At 42.7% G+C, this 20,563-nt stretch overlaps 2 protein-coding genes across 5 annotated transcripts in view; one reads left to right on the top strand and one right to left on the bottom strand.

Annotated features, from left to right (window-relative positions):
- Zcchc17 (zinc finger CCHC-type containing 17) overlaps positions 1 to 8,395 on the bottom strand; it is a 53,171-nt gene extending 44,776 nt beyond the window's left edge. Inside the window, exons 1-2 of one of the 4 annotated variants that reach the window (XM_048434242.3) lie at positions 8,311 to 8,395; positions 2,120 to 2,240 (exon numbers count right to left, since the gene is read on the bottom strand). In XM_048434242.3, coding sequence (XP_048290199.2) covers positions 2,120 to 2,185 — 66 coding nt within the window. In that variant the 5' untranslated portion in view covers positions 2,186 to 2,240; positions 8,311 to 8,395. The remainder of the gene's footprint in view (positions 1 to 2,119; positions 2,241 to 8,310) is intronic. The other 3 variants (XM_085686660.2, XM_048434243.3, XM_048434245.3) reach the window with 3 other exon arrangements.
- A 195-nt stretch (positions 8,396 to 8,590) lies between these two features.
- Snrnp40 (small nuclear ribonucleoprotein U5 subunit 40) overlaps positions 8,591 to 20,563 on the top strand; it is a 35,386-nt gene continuing 23,413 nt past the window's right edge. Inside the window, exons 1-4 of the mRNA XM_048434240.3 lie at positions 8,591 to 8,776; positions 11,608 to 11,737; positions 13,420 to 13,513; positions 15,898 to 16,063. Of these exons, the coding sequence (XP_048290197.1) occupies positions 8,633 to 8,776; positions 11,608 to 11,737; positions 13,420 to 13,513; positions 15,898 to 16,063 (534 nt within the window). The 5' untranslated portion in view covers positions 8,591 to 8,632. The remainder of the gene's footprint in view (positions 8,777 to 11,607; positions 11,738 to 13,419; positions 13,514 to 15,897; positions 16,064 to 20,563) is intronic.

Here is a 20,563-nt window from a genome sequence, read left to right as displayed (position 1 = left end):
TAATCTTCAAAAACTCAAAGGCCTACAAAATATGGCATTTAAAATGTTTTAAGAACTTGGACTTTTCTCAACAATGAGACACATGTGCTCCTGGCAGCAGCAATTATTTCAAAAGGATGATGGGCATCAAAGAAATTCATTATGGAGTTTTCCCTCAGTGTGGCAAGGCTAGCCATTAGTGCAAGAAACTGCTCCTGCCTGAACTGCTTGACTGTATGCTGTATAAACTGGATTAGCAGGACTCATGGGAAAGTGAGTGCTGAACTTGAAGATAGGACAGCCCTTTAGGATTCTTGCTCCATGGAAAAGTCTGCCAGACATTCTGCAGGACACAGAGGAAAATGACTGGCAAACTGCCACTACAGATGGGACAGTTTCAAATTTTCTGTTTCACTGAGAAGTCTGGCAGACACTCTAGGCCTATAGGCTAAAGATGAATGCCCCAACATTACAGAATAACTGTAGATGACTGTCCAGACAGCCAGATATTTCTGTCATTTCTAGAGTTTTAAAAGTTGCTTACAATGCACTTCCAGTTTACTTAAGTAACATTATATTCTTCTGGAGTTTATGATGGTGGTGAAGACTAGATAGTTATAACTATAACTTTCCTTAGTTACAATAAAAGATAAATTAGATAGCAAACTTTAGGTTAACAAAGACAAGATAGATGACAGAGTATTTTCTTTAATTTTGTCAAATATAGATAAACTAAATATTGTACTTGTAATTCTTGCTTGATACCTGTTTTGTTATATGTAATTTTCCTATGTTAAAGTTAAAACCTTCCATTTTTAATTAACCAGAAAAAAGGAAGATGATGTAGGATGTCTTGTATGCTATGAATATGTGTCTCTCTCATTGGTTGGTGAATACAGCTGTTTCAGACAGTGGCCAGGCAGAATAGAGCCAGGTAGAAAATCTGAACACAGATACAGAGAAAAAGGGCAGAGTCAGGGAGACATGTAAGTGCTGAAGGAGTAAAATGCCAGGGCATCACTGGTAAGCCACGGCCATGTGGCATTAATACACAGATTAATTGAAAAGAGTTAGTTTAATTGTGAGAGCTAGTCAGTAATATACTTGAGCCATTGGCCAAACAATTGTAATTTATATTAAGCCTCAGAGTGTTATTTCATAAGTGGCTGCAGGAACCCATGAGCAGGAAAGAAACCAGTTCAGGAGAGCTAACGGGACAGAGAAAAACATTCAACCACAGCCAAGTATAGTAATTGATGCTTGTAATTCCAACATGCAGACGGCTGATACAGCAAGACTGCTATAAGTTGAGGCCAAGGCTTGATTACAAAGTAAGTTTGGAACCAGTCTAGGCTACAGAGTAAGACCCTGGATTAAAATCTCAAAATTAACCAAAATCTGGGCTGGCAAATGGCTTAGCAGGTACAGTGCTTGCCATCAAGCCTAACACCCTTATTTGAACTCCGAATCCTCCTGCCTCCATCTCCTCAGTGCTAGGATTACAGAGCTGCATCATCACACTCTGTCTTTGTGGTGCTGGGGACAGAACCCAAAGGCCTCCTGCATGCTAAGCATTCTACCAACTCAGTCACATTCCTAGCTATGATCTGTTTCTGAAATATTATTCTGGGTGCAGTGTCATGAACAGATTGGAGAGAGGCTGCAACAGAAGTGATAAATTCCAATCAGAGCCAAGCAAGAGATAAAGAGCTTGGACTAAGGGGTGGCAAAGGCGAAAATAAGCATGCAGATTGCAGATAAAATTAAGACTCATGGAGGAACTACAGGGAAAATCAAGACCAAGTCAAAGAATGAAAAGAAGTACAATGGCCAGATTTCTAGCTTTGGCACCAAATGGATAACAATTCCATCTGCTAAAATGGAAAAAGCCTGATGAAGAAACCTATTTTGTGGGGTAAAAAAAGTTAAAATCTAAGTTAGAGATGCTTTCAGGCACCAAAATGAAGGTATCAAGCACACAGAAGTCTGTAGCAAAGAGAAGGTAGATGTGCACCAGAGAGCCCAGGGGACTTCCCATTTGAAATAGTTCCAGGCGGACAGGAGAATAACCCCGGTGCTTCCCTCCCTCAGTATGTTCCTAACACACTCCAAAAGGGAAGTTTCAAAGTGCAAAACATACCTCTCCTTGAAAAATAGTATAGAGTGCAGGCAAGTTTTCCATGGTCTCAGGCCTTCCTGAATTCATCCTTAATATTCTACGGCTCCTCCATTTCTCTTCTGCTAAAGCTAATTCAAACGTCCTTTCGGAAAGAAACAACAATTAGACATCTGTATTAAGAATGAGGGGTTGGGAATATGACTCAACCATTAAAGAGTTTACAGCACAGGCACGAGGACCTAACTTTAGATCCACAATAAGCCAGGCATAGAGGCACATGACTGTAACCCCAGAGGTAGGGGACAGATAGATGGATCCCAACAGACTACTCACCAGATAAACTGATGAGCTCTAGGTTCAGTGGATGTGGTGGTTTGAATAAAAATGACACCATAGGCAAATAGGGAGTAGCATTATAGCGGGTATGGCTTTGATGGAGTTATGATCTTGTTGGAAGAAGTGTGTCACTGGGGGTGGGCTTCGAGGTTTCAGAAGCTCAAGCCCAGGCTCAGTGGCTCGCCATCTCTCCTGCTGCCTGAAGATCATGATGTAGAATTCTCAGTTCCTACTTCAGCACCATGTCTGCTGCATGCTGTCATGCTTCACACCATGATAATGGACTAAACCTCTGAACTATTAAGTCAGTTCCAAATAAATGTTTTCTAAGAGTTTTTGCAGCCATAGTGTCTCTTTACAGCAATAGAAACCCAAACTAAGACAGTGGGTGACTGTGACCCAAAAGGTAAAGCGGTCAGGAATGGTGGTGCACACCTTTAATCCCAGAGGCGGAGGCAGGTAGACCTCTGTGACCTTGAGGCCAGCAAGGGTTCCACAATGCCAGAGATATATAACATCCTGTCTCAACACAAACAAGGTAAGGAAGACAAACATTGACCTTTGGTCTCCACACATGCATGCACACCCACATATACACTTGTATGAACATAACACACACACACACACAGAGAGAGAGAGAGAGAGAGAGAGAGAAATGAATGGGGCTGGATATGGAGGTCAATGGCAGAGAAATTCCCTAACATGCAGCATGAAACCTTAAGCCATCCCCAGAAACACAAAGAAAGGTGTAAACAGTCCTTTACATGGATAACTTCCAAAAAATAATGCCATTAGAACTCACCGTGCACTCTCATCCATATCTCAGTAGCCTATTTGTAGGTATTTGGGAATCTGGATGTCCCTTCTTTCTGATTTGTTACTTAACCAAAGTCATTAGGCTATTGGATTTTCAGTTAAGTAGAGGTTTTGTTTGTTTGTTTGTTTGTTTAGTTTATCTGGGATGTTGTCAATGCTTCAATTTTATTTGTATTTATTTGTACGTGGTGTATAGGCATGACTGTATATTAGTGTGCATGCCCACATGTGTTCATGTAGGCCAGAGATGTCAGGTTCCTGCTTTTTCACTCTCTATCTTATTCCTTTCAGACAAGGTCTCTCTGAATCTGGAGCTAGGCTTGCAGTCACCAAGCCCCAGTAAGCCCTGCTTCCTTCCCTTCAGCACTGGATTTATACACAGAAGTAACCATAGTTGGCTCTTTATGTGGACTCGGGGGGCGGGGGGGGTTGAACTCAGGCCCTCATCATACTTACACAGCAAGTATCCTTAGCTGATGAGTCATACTCCTAGTCTAGTTCTTTTGGATTTTGAGACAAGACTTTTCCTAGATAGCTTAGGTTGTCCTTGAACTTGTGCACCAGGAATTACAAACCTAAGCTACCAAGATAGGCTTTGATCTGGATAGTTATTTGTTTATTTATGATAATAGATAACAAATCTAGAACTCCGTCTATACTAAGCAAGATTTGCCCACTGAACTGCATTCCCCCTCCCCCACCACCTCTATTTTGAGATGTGGTCTCACTACACTGCCCAGGCTACATTTAGAATACTGTTGAGCTCCTGAGTGAAGCAATCTTCCTACCTTAACCTCCCAAACAACTACTACAGGGATGTCATCACACCTGGGTGATTTCGTTCTTTTTACACTACTGTTGTTATTCGTTTGTCAGGGGAAGACTTTTGGAAGAAAGAGTATGTGTGCCTAGATCTGAAAAACATCAGGAAGAGGCCAGTGTGGTGAGGGATGTTTTTAATCCTAGCATTCGGGAAGTAGAGGTAGATCTCTGAGTTTGAGGCCAGCCTGGTCTATAGTAACCCCAAGCCAGCCAAGATTATACACTGAGATTGTCTCAAAATACAAAAAAAAAAAAAAAGGCCAGGTGTGGTGAATACACCTCTAAGGCCAGCACTTGGGAGGCAGAGGTAGACAGATCCCTGAATTTAAGGTCAGCCTGGTCTACAGAGTTCCAGGGCAGCCAGAGCTACACAGAGAAACCCTGTCTTGAGAAACAAAATTAAACAAAACACACATATGTCAGAATGGTAATAAGAAAAGAACACAGTATGTTTCCAGACAGAGGTTCTATTCTTATCATGCACTTTCATGATGAAAAGCTTCCATGAGTCAGATCACTAAGCTTAGGTTAAAAACTAGCAATGAATGCTGGGAGTAATGGCCCCTGCCAGTAATTCCAATAAGCCCAGCACTTGGGAGGCCTAAGGCAAGAGACAATCATGAGTTCGAGGCTAGTTTGGGGCTAAACAAAGTCTGAGGCCTATGCTGGGGATATAGCTCAATAATAGAGTACTTGCTAAGCATGTATGAATATTGAGGTGGGGGGAAAAACAGGAAGTCTGAGAATAGCCTGAAATACATAGTGAGACTTTGTCAGAAACAAACACACAAACAAACCTAGCAAATTATTTGATCCCAGAGTCTAATGATCTTGGTCAGTATGCTAGACATAAATCTGAAAAACATCAAAAAGAGAAGCATTAATTCAAGCTCTTGAGAGGCAGAGGCAGGTAGCTCTCTGAGTTTAAGGTCAGTTTGCCAATCAAGGTTATACAGTAAAAAAAAAGAAAATTTATCTCTTTTATTTTATGTATGTTTTGCAGGTGCCACAAAAACTAAAAGAGAGCATCAGATCCCCGGGAGTTGGAGTTAAAATTGGTTATGAGCTACCCAATGTGGGTGCCGGGAACTGAACCCTGATCCTCTGGAAGAGCAGAAAGGGTTCTGAGCGGCTAAGCTGCTTCCCAGACCCTCTATGGGCTTTATTAACTTAAAATATACACCTTTGGGGGCTGGTAAAATGGCTCAGGTATAAAGTGTTTGTCATGCAATTATCAGAACTTGAGTCTCCTCATCCCCAGCACCCAAGCAAAGAAGGTAGGCACAAATGTGCAGGCTTGTCACGCCAGCACTCTAGCAGCTATGAGGCAGAGGCAGGAGGGTCCCTGGGGCACAGTGGCTAGTAAATCTAGACGAATCAGTGAGTATCACGTGTAGTGAGAAATATTGTCTCAAAGCAGACATTAATCTCTCGTCTCCATACATACATATGCATGCACACATGCACACAAGAACATGTACACACAAATAAAAACACACAGGATGGAGGCTAACCTGTCCATACTTGAGAAATGCCACATACGTTATTTTTAAGTTTTAAAGTCTGATTGAATCCCGCCTCTCATTTCCAGCTGTGTGGTCTCATCCCCAGACTTGCCCTTCTTCTTATCAAGCATCCCTTGTCTCACATGCCAGGACAGGTGTTATTAATTTTAACTCTATGGTTCTATTAAGAGACCTTCATTAATCCCTACAACATTTGGAAAGCTAATTAGTGAATATAGAATCTGTAATAGCACTGGGACAGCTAAAATGAGGGCAGACACAGTTAATTCCTTCTGATTCAAAGTTTCTCTCCACACAGTCATGGAAAGAGCGATACATGAAGAAACAGAGCTAAGCTGCTTCTGCAAAATTAGGCTGTGAGAGTGTGACGAGGGCTGGAGAGACAGCTTTAGTAGGTAGGAGCACTGGCTGCTCTTCCAGTGGAGCCAGGTTCTATTCCCGGTACCCACATGGTGGCTCACAGTATGTAACTCCAGTCCTAGGGGATCTGATGCCTTTTTCTGAAATCTTCAGGCACCAGACTTATACATGAAGCACATACATGATTAAGGAAAAACATTCATACACATAAAATGATAATTCTAAAACACAAAAAATTCTAAGTAAGAGTATGAAGAGCCACATCTAAAGCTTTCTTTTCTTTCTGACAAATTCTAAGTAGCCCTGGCTATCCTGGAACTCTATGTAGACCAGACTGGCTTCAAACTCACAGCTACCCACTGCCTCTGCCTCCTGAGTGCAGGGATTAAAGGTGTGCAACCCATACTCTGCCTAAAGCTTGTTGTTTTTTTTGGGGGGGGGGGGCTTGTTTTTCCTTTTGCAGTACTAAGGACTGAGCAGAGGTTACATTCCCAGGCCCTGGCTTTGTAAAGCTAGAATCTCACCATGTAGGGACCAGAGAGATGGCTCAGAAGACACATTACTCTCCCAGTAATTTCTACCACCTACATGGGTTTCTACCACCTACATGGTGGTTCATAACCATTCATAAGAGACCCAATGCCCTCTCTGACTGCTGCTATGACCAGGTATTCACAAGGTACAAATACGTATACATGCATGCACTCAAGAGGCAGAGGCAGGTGGATCTCTGAGTTCAAGGCTAGCCTAACCTACATAGTAAGTTCCAGGGCAGCCAGAGCTACAGAGACCCTATCTGGAGGAAAAAAAAAATTAAAAAAGCAAAAGAAAAGAAATGCCCTAAAAACCTGTCTATGAGGCATTTTCTCAATTGAGATTCCCTCACTTCAAATGACCTTATCTTCTGTCATGCTGACATGAAACCAGTCAGGACACTCACACACATAAAATAAAACAAATAAATCTTTTTAAAAATATCAAAAAGGAAAAAGACTACCGCTATGTACCCCAGGCTGGTTTCAACTCAAACTCTACTCTCCCGTGCTGGTATCCCAGGCATGAAGCACATCTGAGTCCCCGTGTAATGTGGGGAGAGGAACGAAATAATGTGTCACTCCAGCAGCCTGGTACAGGTTGGAAACCATAGCGTTGCCCAGGCTAGGCTTGGTTTTGTAGCAATCCTCCTGTATTAGCCTCCAGTGCTGGCATTAAGACCATAATCCTCTCTTGTATCCAGTCCATCACCAAATCCTATGCCATTTCCTTCCCAGATGTCCGATATACTGTTAAACTGTCTTCAGTCTCATTTCCAGCTTGGTTCTCATTGGCATGGAAGATCAGAACTACTGTGCATGCCCCCAACGTGGTCTGTTTGCCTCCAGTAAACCTCTCATCTCTCCAATCTCAACACCATTAAGCCTGAAGGAATAAGCCACCTCCTCCCCCAAATCCCGCACCCAGGAGAGGAGACAAAACTTCTGCTGGTTTCCTATTAATCTTAAAGTTAACGCTACAAATTCCTGCAAATCTTCATGACTTCCAGGTTCATCTCGTACCATACCCCACTTCAAGCTTTCTCTCAGCATATTGGCTCTTTGTGATTCTTAGTCATCTTCCCAAATGATAGGGCACTACCGCACAGGCTGTTCTGTGCAGAACGGAGGTGTTTAGAACTGTCCCATCAGAGAGCAACAGCTCGGACATCTTTTCCTCGGAAAACCCTTCAGCCTTATTAGTTATTCATAACTAATCGCTCTCTTAAGTCTCCCAATCAGTTGGTGAGATTTGTTTAACATGTTTGCCACACACACCCCATGACCCTAAAGCCCCTACGTTGGGGACCATGTTTCTTTAGTGCCCCCCCCAACGCTCTGCACAATAAATATCACTGTACCACTTACGAGAACTACCGATACACAAGCATGAATCTTAGATTTCTCAAAATTGTGCTTTGAGGAGCCGTCAGACATTTCCTCCACCGCTTTCTGTTTAATTCAGCTCTTAAAAAAGACGGCTGAACCAGTGATATAAACTAAGTCCACCTCCTCAACCAAATCCGACACTGAAGCGGGGAGGCCGGGAATAGGGCATCAGACCCAGGGAATGCTAGCACAGGCCTGGACGCAAAAGCGGCCTTGTGCGAGCAGCTGTCAAGGGACAGCGGCCTTAGGGTTCGAGTCCGGCGGCCAGAGATCCCAAAACTCCGCTCTAGCTTGCCAAGGGACTACTCTTTCCGGGTATCACCCCACCCCGACGGCAAGGCCGTCAGCTGAGAAGGACAAGCTCAGGCCTAGCACCTAGTCGCAGTTTCCAGACTGGAACAGCCACCCGCCTCGTTCCCCACACACTCACTCCTCGCCGGCTCCTAGCCCGGCAGCCGCTGCATCGCCAGGAGTGCCGAACCTGCTCAGCGCGTTCCCAACCCACAATGCACGGCGCGCCTAGGCGGGACTCCAGCTCCGCGCTCCAATCCCAGAGTGGAATTCGCGCGGCGTCATCAAAAATAAACCAATCGCAAGAGCGTATTTAGAGGGCGTTGCAGAAGAAAATGTTGTGAGCCGATTGGTTGTTCCTCTCCGGAAGTTCTGGAGGAAGAACTCAGCTGGAACCAATCGCGCGGCGCCTGCGGCCGGCGGCGCGGTCAGTGGCGACTCCGAGGATAGTGGTTACCGCCATGATCGAGCAGCCGAAGCGCAAAGGCCCGGAGCTACCACTGGTTCCTGTCAAGCGACCGCGGCATGAGTTGCTGTTGGGAGCGACGGGGTCCGGCCCCGGAGCCGGACAGCAGCAGGCGACTCCGGGAGCTTTGCTACAAGCGGTAAGTGGGAGGCATCCCGACTTGGCCCTCCGCTCCTCTCGCTATGGACCGTACTGGCGCTGCGGGAATGGAAAGACATTGAACCTGATGTCAGAGCAGGACTGTAAAGTTGTTCTGTGTTCTGCGTCTGTTTCATACGTGTTTCCTTGTTGGACGCCTGTTTTCAGCCTTCCAATCGCCCTGTGAAGTAGCACTAAACCATTTAAAACCTTGTTCTCAAAATCAAGATCCAAACTTCCGTATCCAACTCTTCAGGGATTCAGCATCAAATAAGATTCACAAAAGTTTGTAGATGGATGAATGAAACATTCAGAAAAGTTTGTAGAATGAATGAATGAATGAATGAATGAGAGGGGAAGCAAGGGAAATGAATGATACAGGCCCGCTTTGCTACCTGGTACAATTTACATTTCTCTTTATCTGGATTTGCATTATTAACAGTAATTAACATTCATTGGCTCTTGTGTTAGATGCTTTGCATGTGAAATTTCCACTAATCTTGCTAACAGCCTAAAAGGAACTGTTATTTTGCAAATGGGGAAAACAGACTTCTTTGAGTTGGAACCTGTACTCCTAACGGCATGTCTTGTGAAATAGTGATCATACTTACCTACTATGATATGAGGTTCAGATAAGAAAATAAATGTGCCTCCTGCTCTGACTCTTTAAAGTCTGCTAGTGTAGTCCTTAAAATATATAAGTTAGTATATATACGTGGGGCTGTAGTTGTATCTTTCCAGAAGGCTGACAAAATTTTGAGGGAAGGAATTGGAGGCCAGCCTGCAACTCTGGGCTGGCGATCTTACTTGTCAAATAAGTGTACTACTAATAATCCTGAAATCTCTTTGGTAGATTCCAATATACTAACTTAATTTTTAAAAAACAAGATGTTAACATAGCAAGATCCCCCTGTCTCCAAAGTAAATAGATAAAAAGTTGGACACATTAAATTTATAATCACTCAAGAGGCTGAGGCAGGAGGATCAAGATTCCAAATCCGTGTAGGCTATTATAGCAAAACTCTGTTGAAATAAAAAAGAACTACGTAACCACAATCCTTACCTCCTAGTCAAACCATCTTTATGTCATCTGGCATCATTGCAGGTGGGGCTCAATTAGCATTTCTGATTTTGTCTTTGAATCAAGGATCAGTAATTAATCCAGTAGCCAGGGGAATCATCAAAACATTAAATCACATGATTCTATAGTGAAAACATTCTGTTGGCTTTCTATTTTGTTCTGAAATTTTAAAAAAAATCAAATTCTCTGTAATAATTCCCCTCTTTACCATGCTAATCAACCAGTTTTCTAGCATGTCATACTCAAGTAGCACCAACATATGTTTTCTTATATTTTGCTGTTACTGTTGCGTTTGCTGTGATGTTATTCCAAATACCCACATGGTTACTGTTGGCTCTTTCAAGTCTTTGTTTAGATACCAATTTCTCAGTGGGGCTTTCCTGACCACTGTACTTTCAGTTGAAACACCCTGCTCTGAAACCCATATTACTTCTGTCCATTGCGCACGACACAAGGTGTCTGACTTGTTTGTTTTGTTTCCCTTCTCTCACTCCTTTTCCACTAGAATGCAAGGTCCATGGTTTTATTGAGTTTTGTTTCTCCGGTGCCTAGATACATTAGATTTATTTTTATCTATGTGTATGTATCTGTATGTGTGTTTATCCCATGTGTGTGGGTTCCCTCATAGGCCAGAAGAGATTGTTGGATCCTCTGAACCTGGAGCTACAAGTCACTTGAAAGCTGCCTACTGTGGGTGCTGGGAACCAAACCCAGATTCTTTGGAAGAGCAGTAAAACATGTACTATTTTTGAATAAATATTTTGGATGAGTATGATCATGGTACATTATTTGCATCTCATAATGAAGCCCATTACTTTGTACAGTTAATGCATGATAATAAAAATAAGTTAGTATACTGGAATCTACCAAAGAGATTTCAGGATTATTAGTAGTACACTTACTCTTATTTGACAAGTAAGATTGCCAACCCAGAGTTGAAAGAATTGCCAAATCTAATCTCAGTGTCCAAAACGATAATCAGAAACTATTTTTCCAAGCCAAGCATAGGGATACACACTTATAATACCGCACTCAGTAGGACTACATATCAAAACCCTGCTCACACCCCAAAAATCTATTTTGTGTAATAAGTTGTACAGTACAGGGTTTTTCAAAGTCTGAAAAATGTTCTTCCTGCACTCCCAGAGCTTCATTTCTTTGTGGGGGGGGGGAGCACGTCAGCAATGGCACGAGGAAGTTAATAAGGTCAGGTAGTGAAGGCAGAGTGCTGTGGGCCCGATGGAAGGCTGGTGGGGAGGTGTCTGCTACTTGAGTGAGAGTGTTAAAGACAGACTTGTTGAGCGGTGGTGGCCCACACCTTTAATCCCAGCACTCAGGAGGCTGAGGCAGGCAGGTCTCTAAATTCAAGGCCAGCCTGGTCTACAGAGCAAGTTCCAAGACGGCCAAGGCTATGAAAAATTGTCTTGAAAAACAACAACAACAAAAAGACTCTGGGATAAATATTTAAAAGGAGTCAGTGGGAGGAGAACTCTATGGGAGACTTCTTTTCATATTAAGATTCTGAGGCTTAAATGAGGTCAAGCATGACTCAGCAGTCAAAAGTGACTGTGGAACAAAAGCAGAGTTAGGGAGGAGAGTAGTATGATGGGTGTATACTGGAATGTCCAAGGGGTTATCTAGTGAGAGGCGGGCGGGCGTTCTGTGAACAGAGGTGCCATTCCCTAACTGCCCCCACTTTACAGCTTCCTTTGCCTGTGTACAGTGACAACTTGCACTTCTCTTTGGTTTAGGGACCTCCGAGGTGTTCATCCCTACAAGCCCCAATCATGCTGCTCTCGGGACACGAAGGAGAAGTGTATTGCTGCAAGTTTCACCCTAATGGATCCACCTTGGCGTCGTCAGGATTTGACCGACTCATATGTAAGGCTTTTGACTCTGGAGGTGCTGCTCTCTACTAAATGATGTTTTGTTTTGTTTTTTTATTTTTGGGTGCTATACAAGGCATCAGGCAACAGTCTAAATTTGCAAGTTAAATTATAATGATAGCATGCTAAGACAGGCGTCAAAATATTGAGCAATCATTCAGGTCCAGCAGTACGTAGGTCTCTCCTCCTCCCATTCCTCCCCCTTCTCCCTCTCCCGTCACTCTCATGTAGCCCCAGCTGTCCTCAAATTGGCTACGTAGTGAGAATGAATTTGGAACTTCTAATCCTCCTGCCTCCGCCTCCCAAGTTTTGGAATTACAGGCCTGAGAGTTAAGAGGAAAGAGAACTTCTCTACTCATAAAAACACAAGACCTTAATCCATACCCAGGATCATAGTGTTTGAGGGAGAAAGATGGGATCCTCAAGTGGTGACTCGCTTAAATCATCTACTACCAGGTTCTCAGCTACTCATTAGGAATGCCCATATTTGAAAAAATAAGTACAATCTGGGGAGAAGGCTCATCGGTTAAGAACATTTGTTAGCAGGGAGTGGCTGTGCCTTTAGTCCCAGCACTCAGGAGGCAGAGGTAGGTAGATCTTTGAATTTGAGGCCAGCCTGGTCTACAGAGTGAGTTCCAGAACAGTCAGGGAACACAAAAACTGTGTCTTGAAAAGAAAAGGAGAAAGGTGCACTGCTGCTCTTCCAGAGGACCTTCGTTCAGTTCCCAGCCCAACATCAGTGGCTCGTGACTCCTATAATACAGATTCAGGGGATCCAATGCTCTCTTCAGACCTCTGATGGTATCTTAGCATGCACACTTCCAGACACATCAATAAATAATAAATCTTTTTAAAAAATAAATAGAAAAATGAAGCTGAGGTGATATAGTTCAATGATTCCATTTTCAGTCTGTCTACAGGCTCTGAGCATTTAAGAATAAGTACTAACTTTTTAAAAATTAACCCTGAGGGCGTTGGAAAGATACTTCAGCAGTTAAATGCAGTTATTGCTCTTGTAGAGGGCTCAAGTTCGGTTCCCAGTAGCTACATGGCAGCTCGCAGCCATCTCTAACTTCAGTTCCACAGGATCTAACTCCCTCTTCTGGCCTTCATAGGCAGGCATACGATGCATATACGTATTTGTAGACAAAACACTCAAACATTTGAAATAAAAGTAAACAAATCTTGTCTAATAAGTTAAGGCTGAGAAAACAAAGCTCAGTCAGTTTGGACATGAATTCAGTTTGCAGAACTCATATAAAGCAGGGTAGTAGAAAACCAGATAGTGTCAATCTCATCCTAGAGCCTCATCCTCGGCTCCAGGGAGGTAGACAGGTGTGGACCCATGGGGCCCATCAACTGGCCAGCCTAGTCTGCTAGGCAAGTTCCTGACTGTGAGGAGATTCTGTGTCAAAAGGGAAAAGGTAGATGATGCCTGATAAACAGCACCCACAGTTGTCCTCTCTGACTTCCATACGTGTGCACTCATGCACATACATACCTCAGCAGGTGCATGCACACAGCAGTTTTAGCATCAGGAAGATTTGGTCTCATTGGTAGAGCCAATGTTCTATGGACTTATAGTTTCAGAAGTATTTTCTGATTATTTTATATTTATATTATGATTTTATATATATATTCTCTGACTGGTGCTGGGTTTTCTTTTCCTCTTACCAGTATTGTGGAACGTCTATGGTGACTGTGATAACTACGCTACATTGAAGGGACACAGTGGCGCAGTGATGGAACTGCATTATAACACGGATGGCAGGTGAGTGTTCTGCATAATGGGATGACAATTGCTTCCCAAACTGCTGCTTAACGTCTTTACCCTTGAGCTCTGAGTTTCATCTCTTGGGAGATCCTGTCAAAAACTGCTACATTTTGGCAAGGTGTTTTGATGTACTCCTCTAACATCAGGACTGAGGAAGCTGAGGCAGGAGGATCACAATTTTAAGGGTAATGCAGTATACCATTAAAAGCTCATCCTTGTTTATCTTGTAATACGCCAGTACTCAGACAAGTGGGGTTTGTTTTTTGTTTGTTTGTTTTTTTATAAGACACAAAGACAATTTTGGGGAGGGAGGGTGTTTGTTTTTCCAGACAGGGTTTTTTTGTTTTGTTTTGTTTTGTTTTGTTTTGTTTTGTTTTGTGGGTGTGTAGCCCTGGCTGTCCTGGAAATAGCATTGTAGACCAAGCTGGCCTCAAACTCACAGAGATTCACCTGCTTCTGTCTCCAAGTACTAGGACTACAGGCGTACACCACCACTGCCCAGTGACCTAAAGGCACATGCACTTTGAAATTGGCTCTTTAAAATTTTTACTGCAGGGATAGTAGCATATGCCTGCTCTCAGGAGGCAGAGGCAGCCAGAGCTACATAGTAAAGTCCTGTCTCCAAAAAATAAATGTGTGTGTGTGTGTGTGTGTGTAGAAAAATTTACCGGTTATTGTGTGTGCACAAGGTGTTTGTGAGAGGGGTATGTATGTAGGGGTCAGGACAGCTTCATGGAGCTAGTTTTCCTTGTTTACCTTTATCTGGGTTCTGGGAGTCGAACAGGCAAGTGCCTACATCTGCTAAGTAATCTCACGGGCTGAAATTAGCTATTTTTATCATGAAAGTAATAAACTATGTTAAAAAAAACATAAATAAAAGGAAAAATTACCCACATTTTTACCTCTCCAATCACTGCTTATGTTATATGCTTTGCTAAAGTCCTTTTCTACCAAAATTGTTGAGTTTTAGCATATCCATAATGTAAACCAAGCTTACAATCTTGTCTACTGATATTTTTTTGCTTGAACCAACCAATTGTTATAAAAATTAATATTGTGGGGGGGAGTGGGAAGGAAATGGGAGGAGAGGAGGAGGTGGAAATTTTGAATGGTATTATTTATAAAGCAATAAAAAAGGAAAAAATTAATATTGGGTAATTTTAGGACATATATATATTAATTTTTATAACATTTGGATCAGCAAGCAGCAGGAAGAGAGAGTCACTGGGCCTGGTCTGAGCATTTGAAACCTCAAAGTCCATCCCCAGTGACACACTTCCTCCAACAAGGTCACACCTACTTCAGCAAGGCCACGCCTCCTAACATTGCCATTCCTTATGAGCCTATGGGAACCGTTTTCATTCAGATCATCACAGAGCACTTGCTTATCTTACAGAGGACCCAGGTTCAGCTCCCCGTGTCCACATTCTGGCCAACAGCTCTCAGTAACTTTGGCTGCAGAGCATCCAGTGCTCCCTCTTCTGCCCTCTGAACACTGTACATATATGACACAAATGTATAAGCTCCATGCCCATTATCATAAAATAGAATTTTTCTTCAGCATTATAATGGGCACTGTTGCATGTACTCCAGTCTCAGTTCTCAGGCAGTGTTGGGGCAGGAGTATCTTGAGTTCAAGACCTGCGTGGTCTACATAGCACGGCCCTGGCTCAAAGGGAAAAGGGGGCATTGTAAGATCAAGTTTAACTTAGAAATCATTTCCAGAGACAGAGCAGAAGGTTAGAATTACTCAGCTCTTAAATCTGGAATTACTCAGCTCTTAAATCTAGAATTACTACAATCAACCTCTCCTCCACCTTAGCAGGGAGGGCTTAAATACTTCTGTGTGAGAGGGTTTTGTATCCAGGTATATCACAAAGAAGGAAGAGATTGATTGAAAAAACTGCTATATTGGTTGTGTAGTGTGGGTCAACCTGATAGTGAATCCAGAAGGTGAATAGAATTGCCAATGGCAGGACGAGGGAGGCACACTGGGTTCATGAGCTAAATTCACAGTGCAGCAGGCAGTGATTGGGAAGAATCTGATGCATTTTGGCAAGTGAGAAAGAGATTTGTCATAAAGTGAGAAAGTGAGAAAGGGGGGTTTGTCATAATCCCCCCCTTTTTTTTCTTTTTTGAGATTTATCTTGTTTATTTACATTATTTTGCCTGTGTGTCTGTGTACCGCATGCATGCAATACCTGTGGAGAACAAAAGAGGTATCAGATCCTCTGGAAATAGAGTTACAGCTGGTTGTGGGCCTTTATCTGGGTGCTGGGAATCACACCCAGGTCCTCTGGAAGAGCAGCCCATGCTCTTAACCACTGAGCATGTCTCCAGCCCCAATCGTTTGTCTCATATCTTTTATGTTCTTCTTCTAGCATGCTCTTCTCAGCATCGACAGATAAGACAGTGGCTGTGTGGGATAGTGAAACAGGCGAGAGGGTGAAAAGGCTGAAGGGACATACGTCGTTTGTGAACTCCTGCTATCCAGCCCGGCGGGGCCCCCAGCTTGTCTGCACTGGCAGCGACGATGGCACAGTTAAGGTCGGTATTATCTCATCTGTGTTGCAGTTGAGTTTTCTTAATGTAAACTCTAGCCTGTCTTTCTACCAATATTGTGCTCTTCTCTTAGTTTTAACTCATTTTCCAAAGCATACTTCAAATTTTACCAGTTGAAATAATGCCCTACAAAATTCTATTAGAACCATTCTAGTACTGCTATTTGGAATCAATGGACTGCGAGAATTTGATTCATGGCTCAGCTATGGATTGCTTGTCTTTGAGCAGTTCAATCTCTGAGCTTTGCTTCCTTAATCTTTTTTTTTTTTTTCTTTTGAGACAAGGTTTCTCTGTATAGCCCTGGTTGCCCTGGAACTCCCTTAGTGAACCAGGCTGGCCTCGTGTGCCACCACTGCCTGGTGCACTTTCTTAACCTTTCCAATTGTGACAGTAGGATGATAAGTGTCTTACAAGGTTGCTGTGAAGTCGCAGATGTCTCAGAAGCTCAGCAGTTGCTCTCAGTGGCCTAGGATGAATCTTACAGATCATTTAATTTGATGATTCCCAAGCTGTGTTAAGATCACCTGAAGAACCTACTAAAACACCCAGAGTAAGCCAGTGTGCTGGCCAACCTTGGCTGTGTAGTGAGACAATCTCAAAAGACAGATAATAAAATAAAAATTCCCAGAGCATTGTTGAATTCAGAGAATGGCCTGAGCTGCCTAGCGAGATTCTATTTCAAGAAAAAATAACTAAATACATCAATGAAGTGATCTCCAAGGCATGCTTCATAGTATGAACTGATTCATGCATTTCGTTGTGAGGCTTTTGTACATGTATATCCTTATACCATGTTCATACTCATACACACATATTACTTTACCCTCTTCTCTGGCTGCTACGCTGTCTGCATGTTTGTACGTGTACGATAGCATAAATTCCTAGTTCTCCATAAGAACAGTAAGTGTGGGGCTAGAGAGATAGCTTAGCAGTAAAGAGCACTTGCTGTTCTTGTAAAGCACCCCAGTTTGATTCCCAGCACCCATATGGTGGCTCACTGCCATCTGTGACTCCTGTTCTGGGGATCAGGTGCCCTCTTCCAACCTCTGCCAGCCCAGCACCAGGCATGTACATGATATAAGTATGGACATGCAAACAAACCACTCATACACATAAAATAAATCTAAAGGTGAGAAAGAAAAGGGCAGTAAGTGCTCTTCACTGCCGAGCAGCTGCTACAGTCCCTGGTGTTTATCTTGTCACTGTTTTTAATTTAAGATAGAATCTTAGCAAGTTGCCTAGATTGGCCCTAAACTCATTTTGTAGCCCAGGGTAGCCTTGAACTTTCAGTCCTCTTCTACTGCCTTCTAAGTAGTTGAGATAGAAGCCTGTCTTAGTTCGGGTTTCTATTACTTAAATGAAACACCGTGACAGAAAGGAATTTGTAGGGAAAGAGTTTATTTGGCTCACACTTCCACATTGTAGTCCATTACTGAAGGAAGTCAGGACGGAACTCAAACAGGGCAGGAACCTCAAGGCAGAAGCTGATACTGGGGCCACAGAGGGGTGCTGCTTACTGGCTTGCTCTCCAAACCTTGTTCAGTTTGCTTTGTAGTAGAACCCAGGACATCCACCCGCAATGGGCTGGGCCTTCTTCCATCGATCACTAATTAAGAAAATGCCCAACAGACCTGCCTACAGCCTGATCTCATTGAGACATTTTCTCAATTGAGACTCTTTCCTCTCCCGTGACTCCAGCTTGTGTCAAGTGGAAATAAAAACTAACCTTTACAAGGCCTATGTTACCAAGCCCTGTCTTGCATGTTATTGATTTATCTTGTTGGTGCTGGTGCTTAGAACCTGGAACCTCACAAGTGCTAGGGAGGTGCTCTGCCACTGAGTAAGACACCTGCTACTTTTTCAATGAAATCTTTAAAAATAGTAATAATAATAAATTGGGGTTGGAGAGACGGCTCAGCAGTTACAAGCACTTGTTACCCTTGCAGAGAACCCACGTTTGGTTCCCAGCACCCACATGGTGACTAATAACCATACATAACTTTGTTATGGGGAAACCCAATGCCCTCTTAAGAACACTGCATCCATATGGTGTGCAGACACACATGCAGGCAAAACATCCGTATACATAAAAAATGTGTGTGTGTATGTGTGTGTGTGTGTTGGAGACATTGTTTCTCAGCATATCCCTGGCTATCCTGAAACTAGCTGTATAGACCAGGCTGGCCTTGACCTCACAGAGATCCACCTGCCTCTACCTCCCGAGTGATGGGATTAAAGGCATGCACCACTACTGCCTCGCCAAAATATATTAATCTTAAAAAAATATAATAAATAAAGGTGGTGACTCTGATATGTTTGATTATATGTCTTGACATGTTCTGTACTGAATGATATTCTATGCCAGATTACTTGGCTTTTGTGAGCCTCGAAGCTTAGGTTAGCTATACTGAATTTGAACTCTTAAGGGTGAAATTTTATTAGTGTGTATATGTGTGTGTGTGTGTGTGTGTGTGTGTGTGTGTGTGTGTGTGTGTGTGTGTGCACGCATATACATAAATGCATGAGTTGTCCAAAAGATGCTGTTATGGGTGGTTGTGAGCCATCCAGTGTCAGTGCTGGGATCTGAACTTGCTTCCTCTGGAAGAGCAATAGGAATTCTTAGTTGCTGAGCCATCTCTTCAGCCCCATTAACAAGTGTGTTAAGGACCTCTATATAAGTACAATAGATAGGAACTTGTTCTTGTTTGTATTATTTTCTCTTTATTTTGCCTTTTCCCCTTTGTCCCTGTATTTCTCTTTGGATCTTTTTAACTTTTTCTTTCTTTTTTTTTTTCTTGTAAAAGGAACAATTTATTGCTTAAAGCAATATTGTTACATATTTTGTTTGTGTAAATGTTTTGCCTATGTGTATGTGTGTGTGCCATGTCCATGCCTTGCCTTGTACCCACAGAGATCAAAAGAAAGTCTTGGATCCCCTAGAACTAGAATTACAAATGGTTGTGAGTCACCATGTAGATGCTAGGACTCAAATCCAGATCCTCCACAAGAGCAGTGGGAACTTTTAACTTCTAAGCCCCCTCCCCAAGTTTCATCAAAGTAGCATTCTGTAAAATGGGCAATATGTCATATCACCTAAAGATGACTGCTTTTTATGTAGTCCTCTTTTTCCAGTTTAATTTTATATTTTTATTCGTGTGTGTGTGTGTACAAATACCCTAGAACTGAAGTCGCAGGCACTTAGCCTCAATGTGGGTGTTAATAATTGAATCAGTGCCCTTTGAAAGAGCAGCCAGTGTTCTTAACCACTGAGCCATCTCTCCTTCATGTAATTCTTTAGTTTAAATTTATTTGAAGACGCCAAGCAAACTTTTTTCTGGAAGTGAGTTCTTATGATAGGGCCTCACTATATAGTAAGGAAGAAGGTCAGACCAGCATGGGTGAGGAGAGGACCCTCATAAGGCCAACCAAAATGGGGATGACAGCAAAACAGAAGGAAGGAAGATGCCCATGAAGGTAAAGGATTAAAGATAATTTGGAAAATCAGTTATAGGGAGCCTTATCAAGTAAGTAAAAGTATTTAGTATCATAAGAAGATTTCTTACACTCGAGAAAATGGAGTTTTCGGTACAAAAATGGGGAGAAAACTAAATGAGTCTTGTGATGCTGGGTTCAAATAAGAAGAATCAGTATGAGCTCTCATTTTTGATTTATAAGCTGATAATCTAAACTAAGTCCTTACTTCAGGAAAAACATTTTGAGTAAGTGACAACTTGGGTGATTCAGTATCTGAACCTGTGGTATGTCGCAGGAGTGGACACAGGACTAGGGATATACTGCAGTTGGTGTGGGGCTTGCCTGCCATGTGTTCCCAGCACAACATAAACCAGGCATGGTGCACACTGTAATCCAGCACGCGGGAGATGAACATAGAAGGATCGGAATTGTAGGTCATCATCAGCTACTTGACTAATTTGAGGCCAGCCTAGGATACATGAGACTTTGTTTCAAAAACACAAAAGTGGGAAGAGGGGATCTGTGTGTTTACAGGCATCTATGTTCTGAAATATACACATATTGCATAGCTTTATACTGAGAAGGCTTAGAAGACCCTATTTGATCTACCGGGAATCACCCAGGGCATCAAGCATGCTAGGGAAGTACTCAGCTCTAAACCACATCCCAGCTTCATATCTTGGTCTTTGTTTTTCGAGACAAAGTTTCTCTGTGTAGCCTAGACTGGCCTGGAACTCAGATCCACCTGCCTCTGCCTTCTGGGTGCTGGGATTAAAGACAAGCGTCACCACATCTGACTTTTATTTATTTTTAATTATGTCTTGGTCTTTAAATATCATTTGCCACTAAACAAAGCTAAGGCTCTTATGTTAGGCCTGCTCCAGGAAAGTACTTTAAGATGAGCTTAGAACATCTTGTACAAAAATTTCTGGGCAAATGCTGCAACTGAATGTTATCAGTAATGAGACAGGATTGTGAGCTGTTCGCTAGTGCCTGATAAAGATGTTACTA

Source organism: Myodes glareolus, chromosome 3 (assembly GCF_982192425.1).
Source record: "Myodes glareolus chromosome 3, mMyoGla1.1, whole genome shotgun sequence".
Lineage (NCBI taxonomy): Eukaryota > Metazoa > Chordata > Mammalia > Rodentia > Cricetidae > Myodes > Myodes glareolus.
This window is presented reverse-complemented; position numbering and strand designations above follow the sequence as displayed.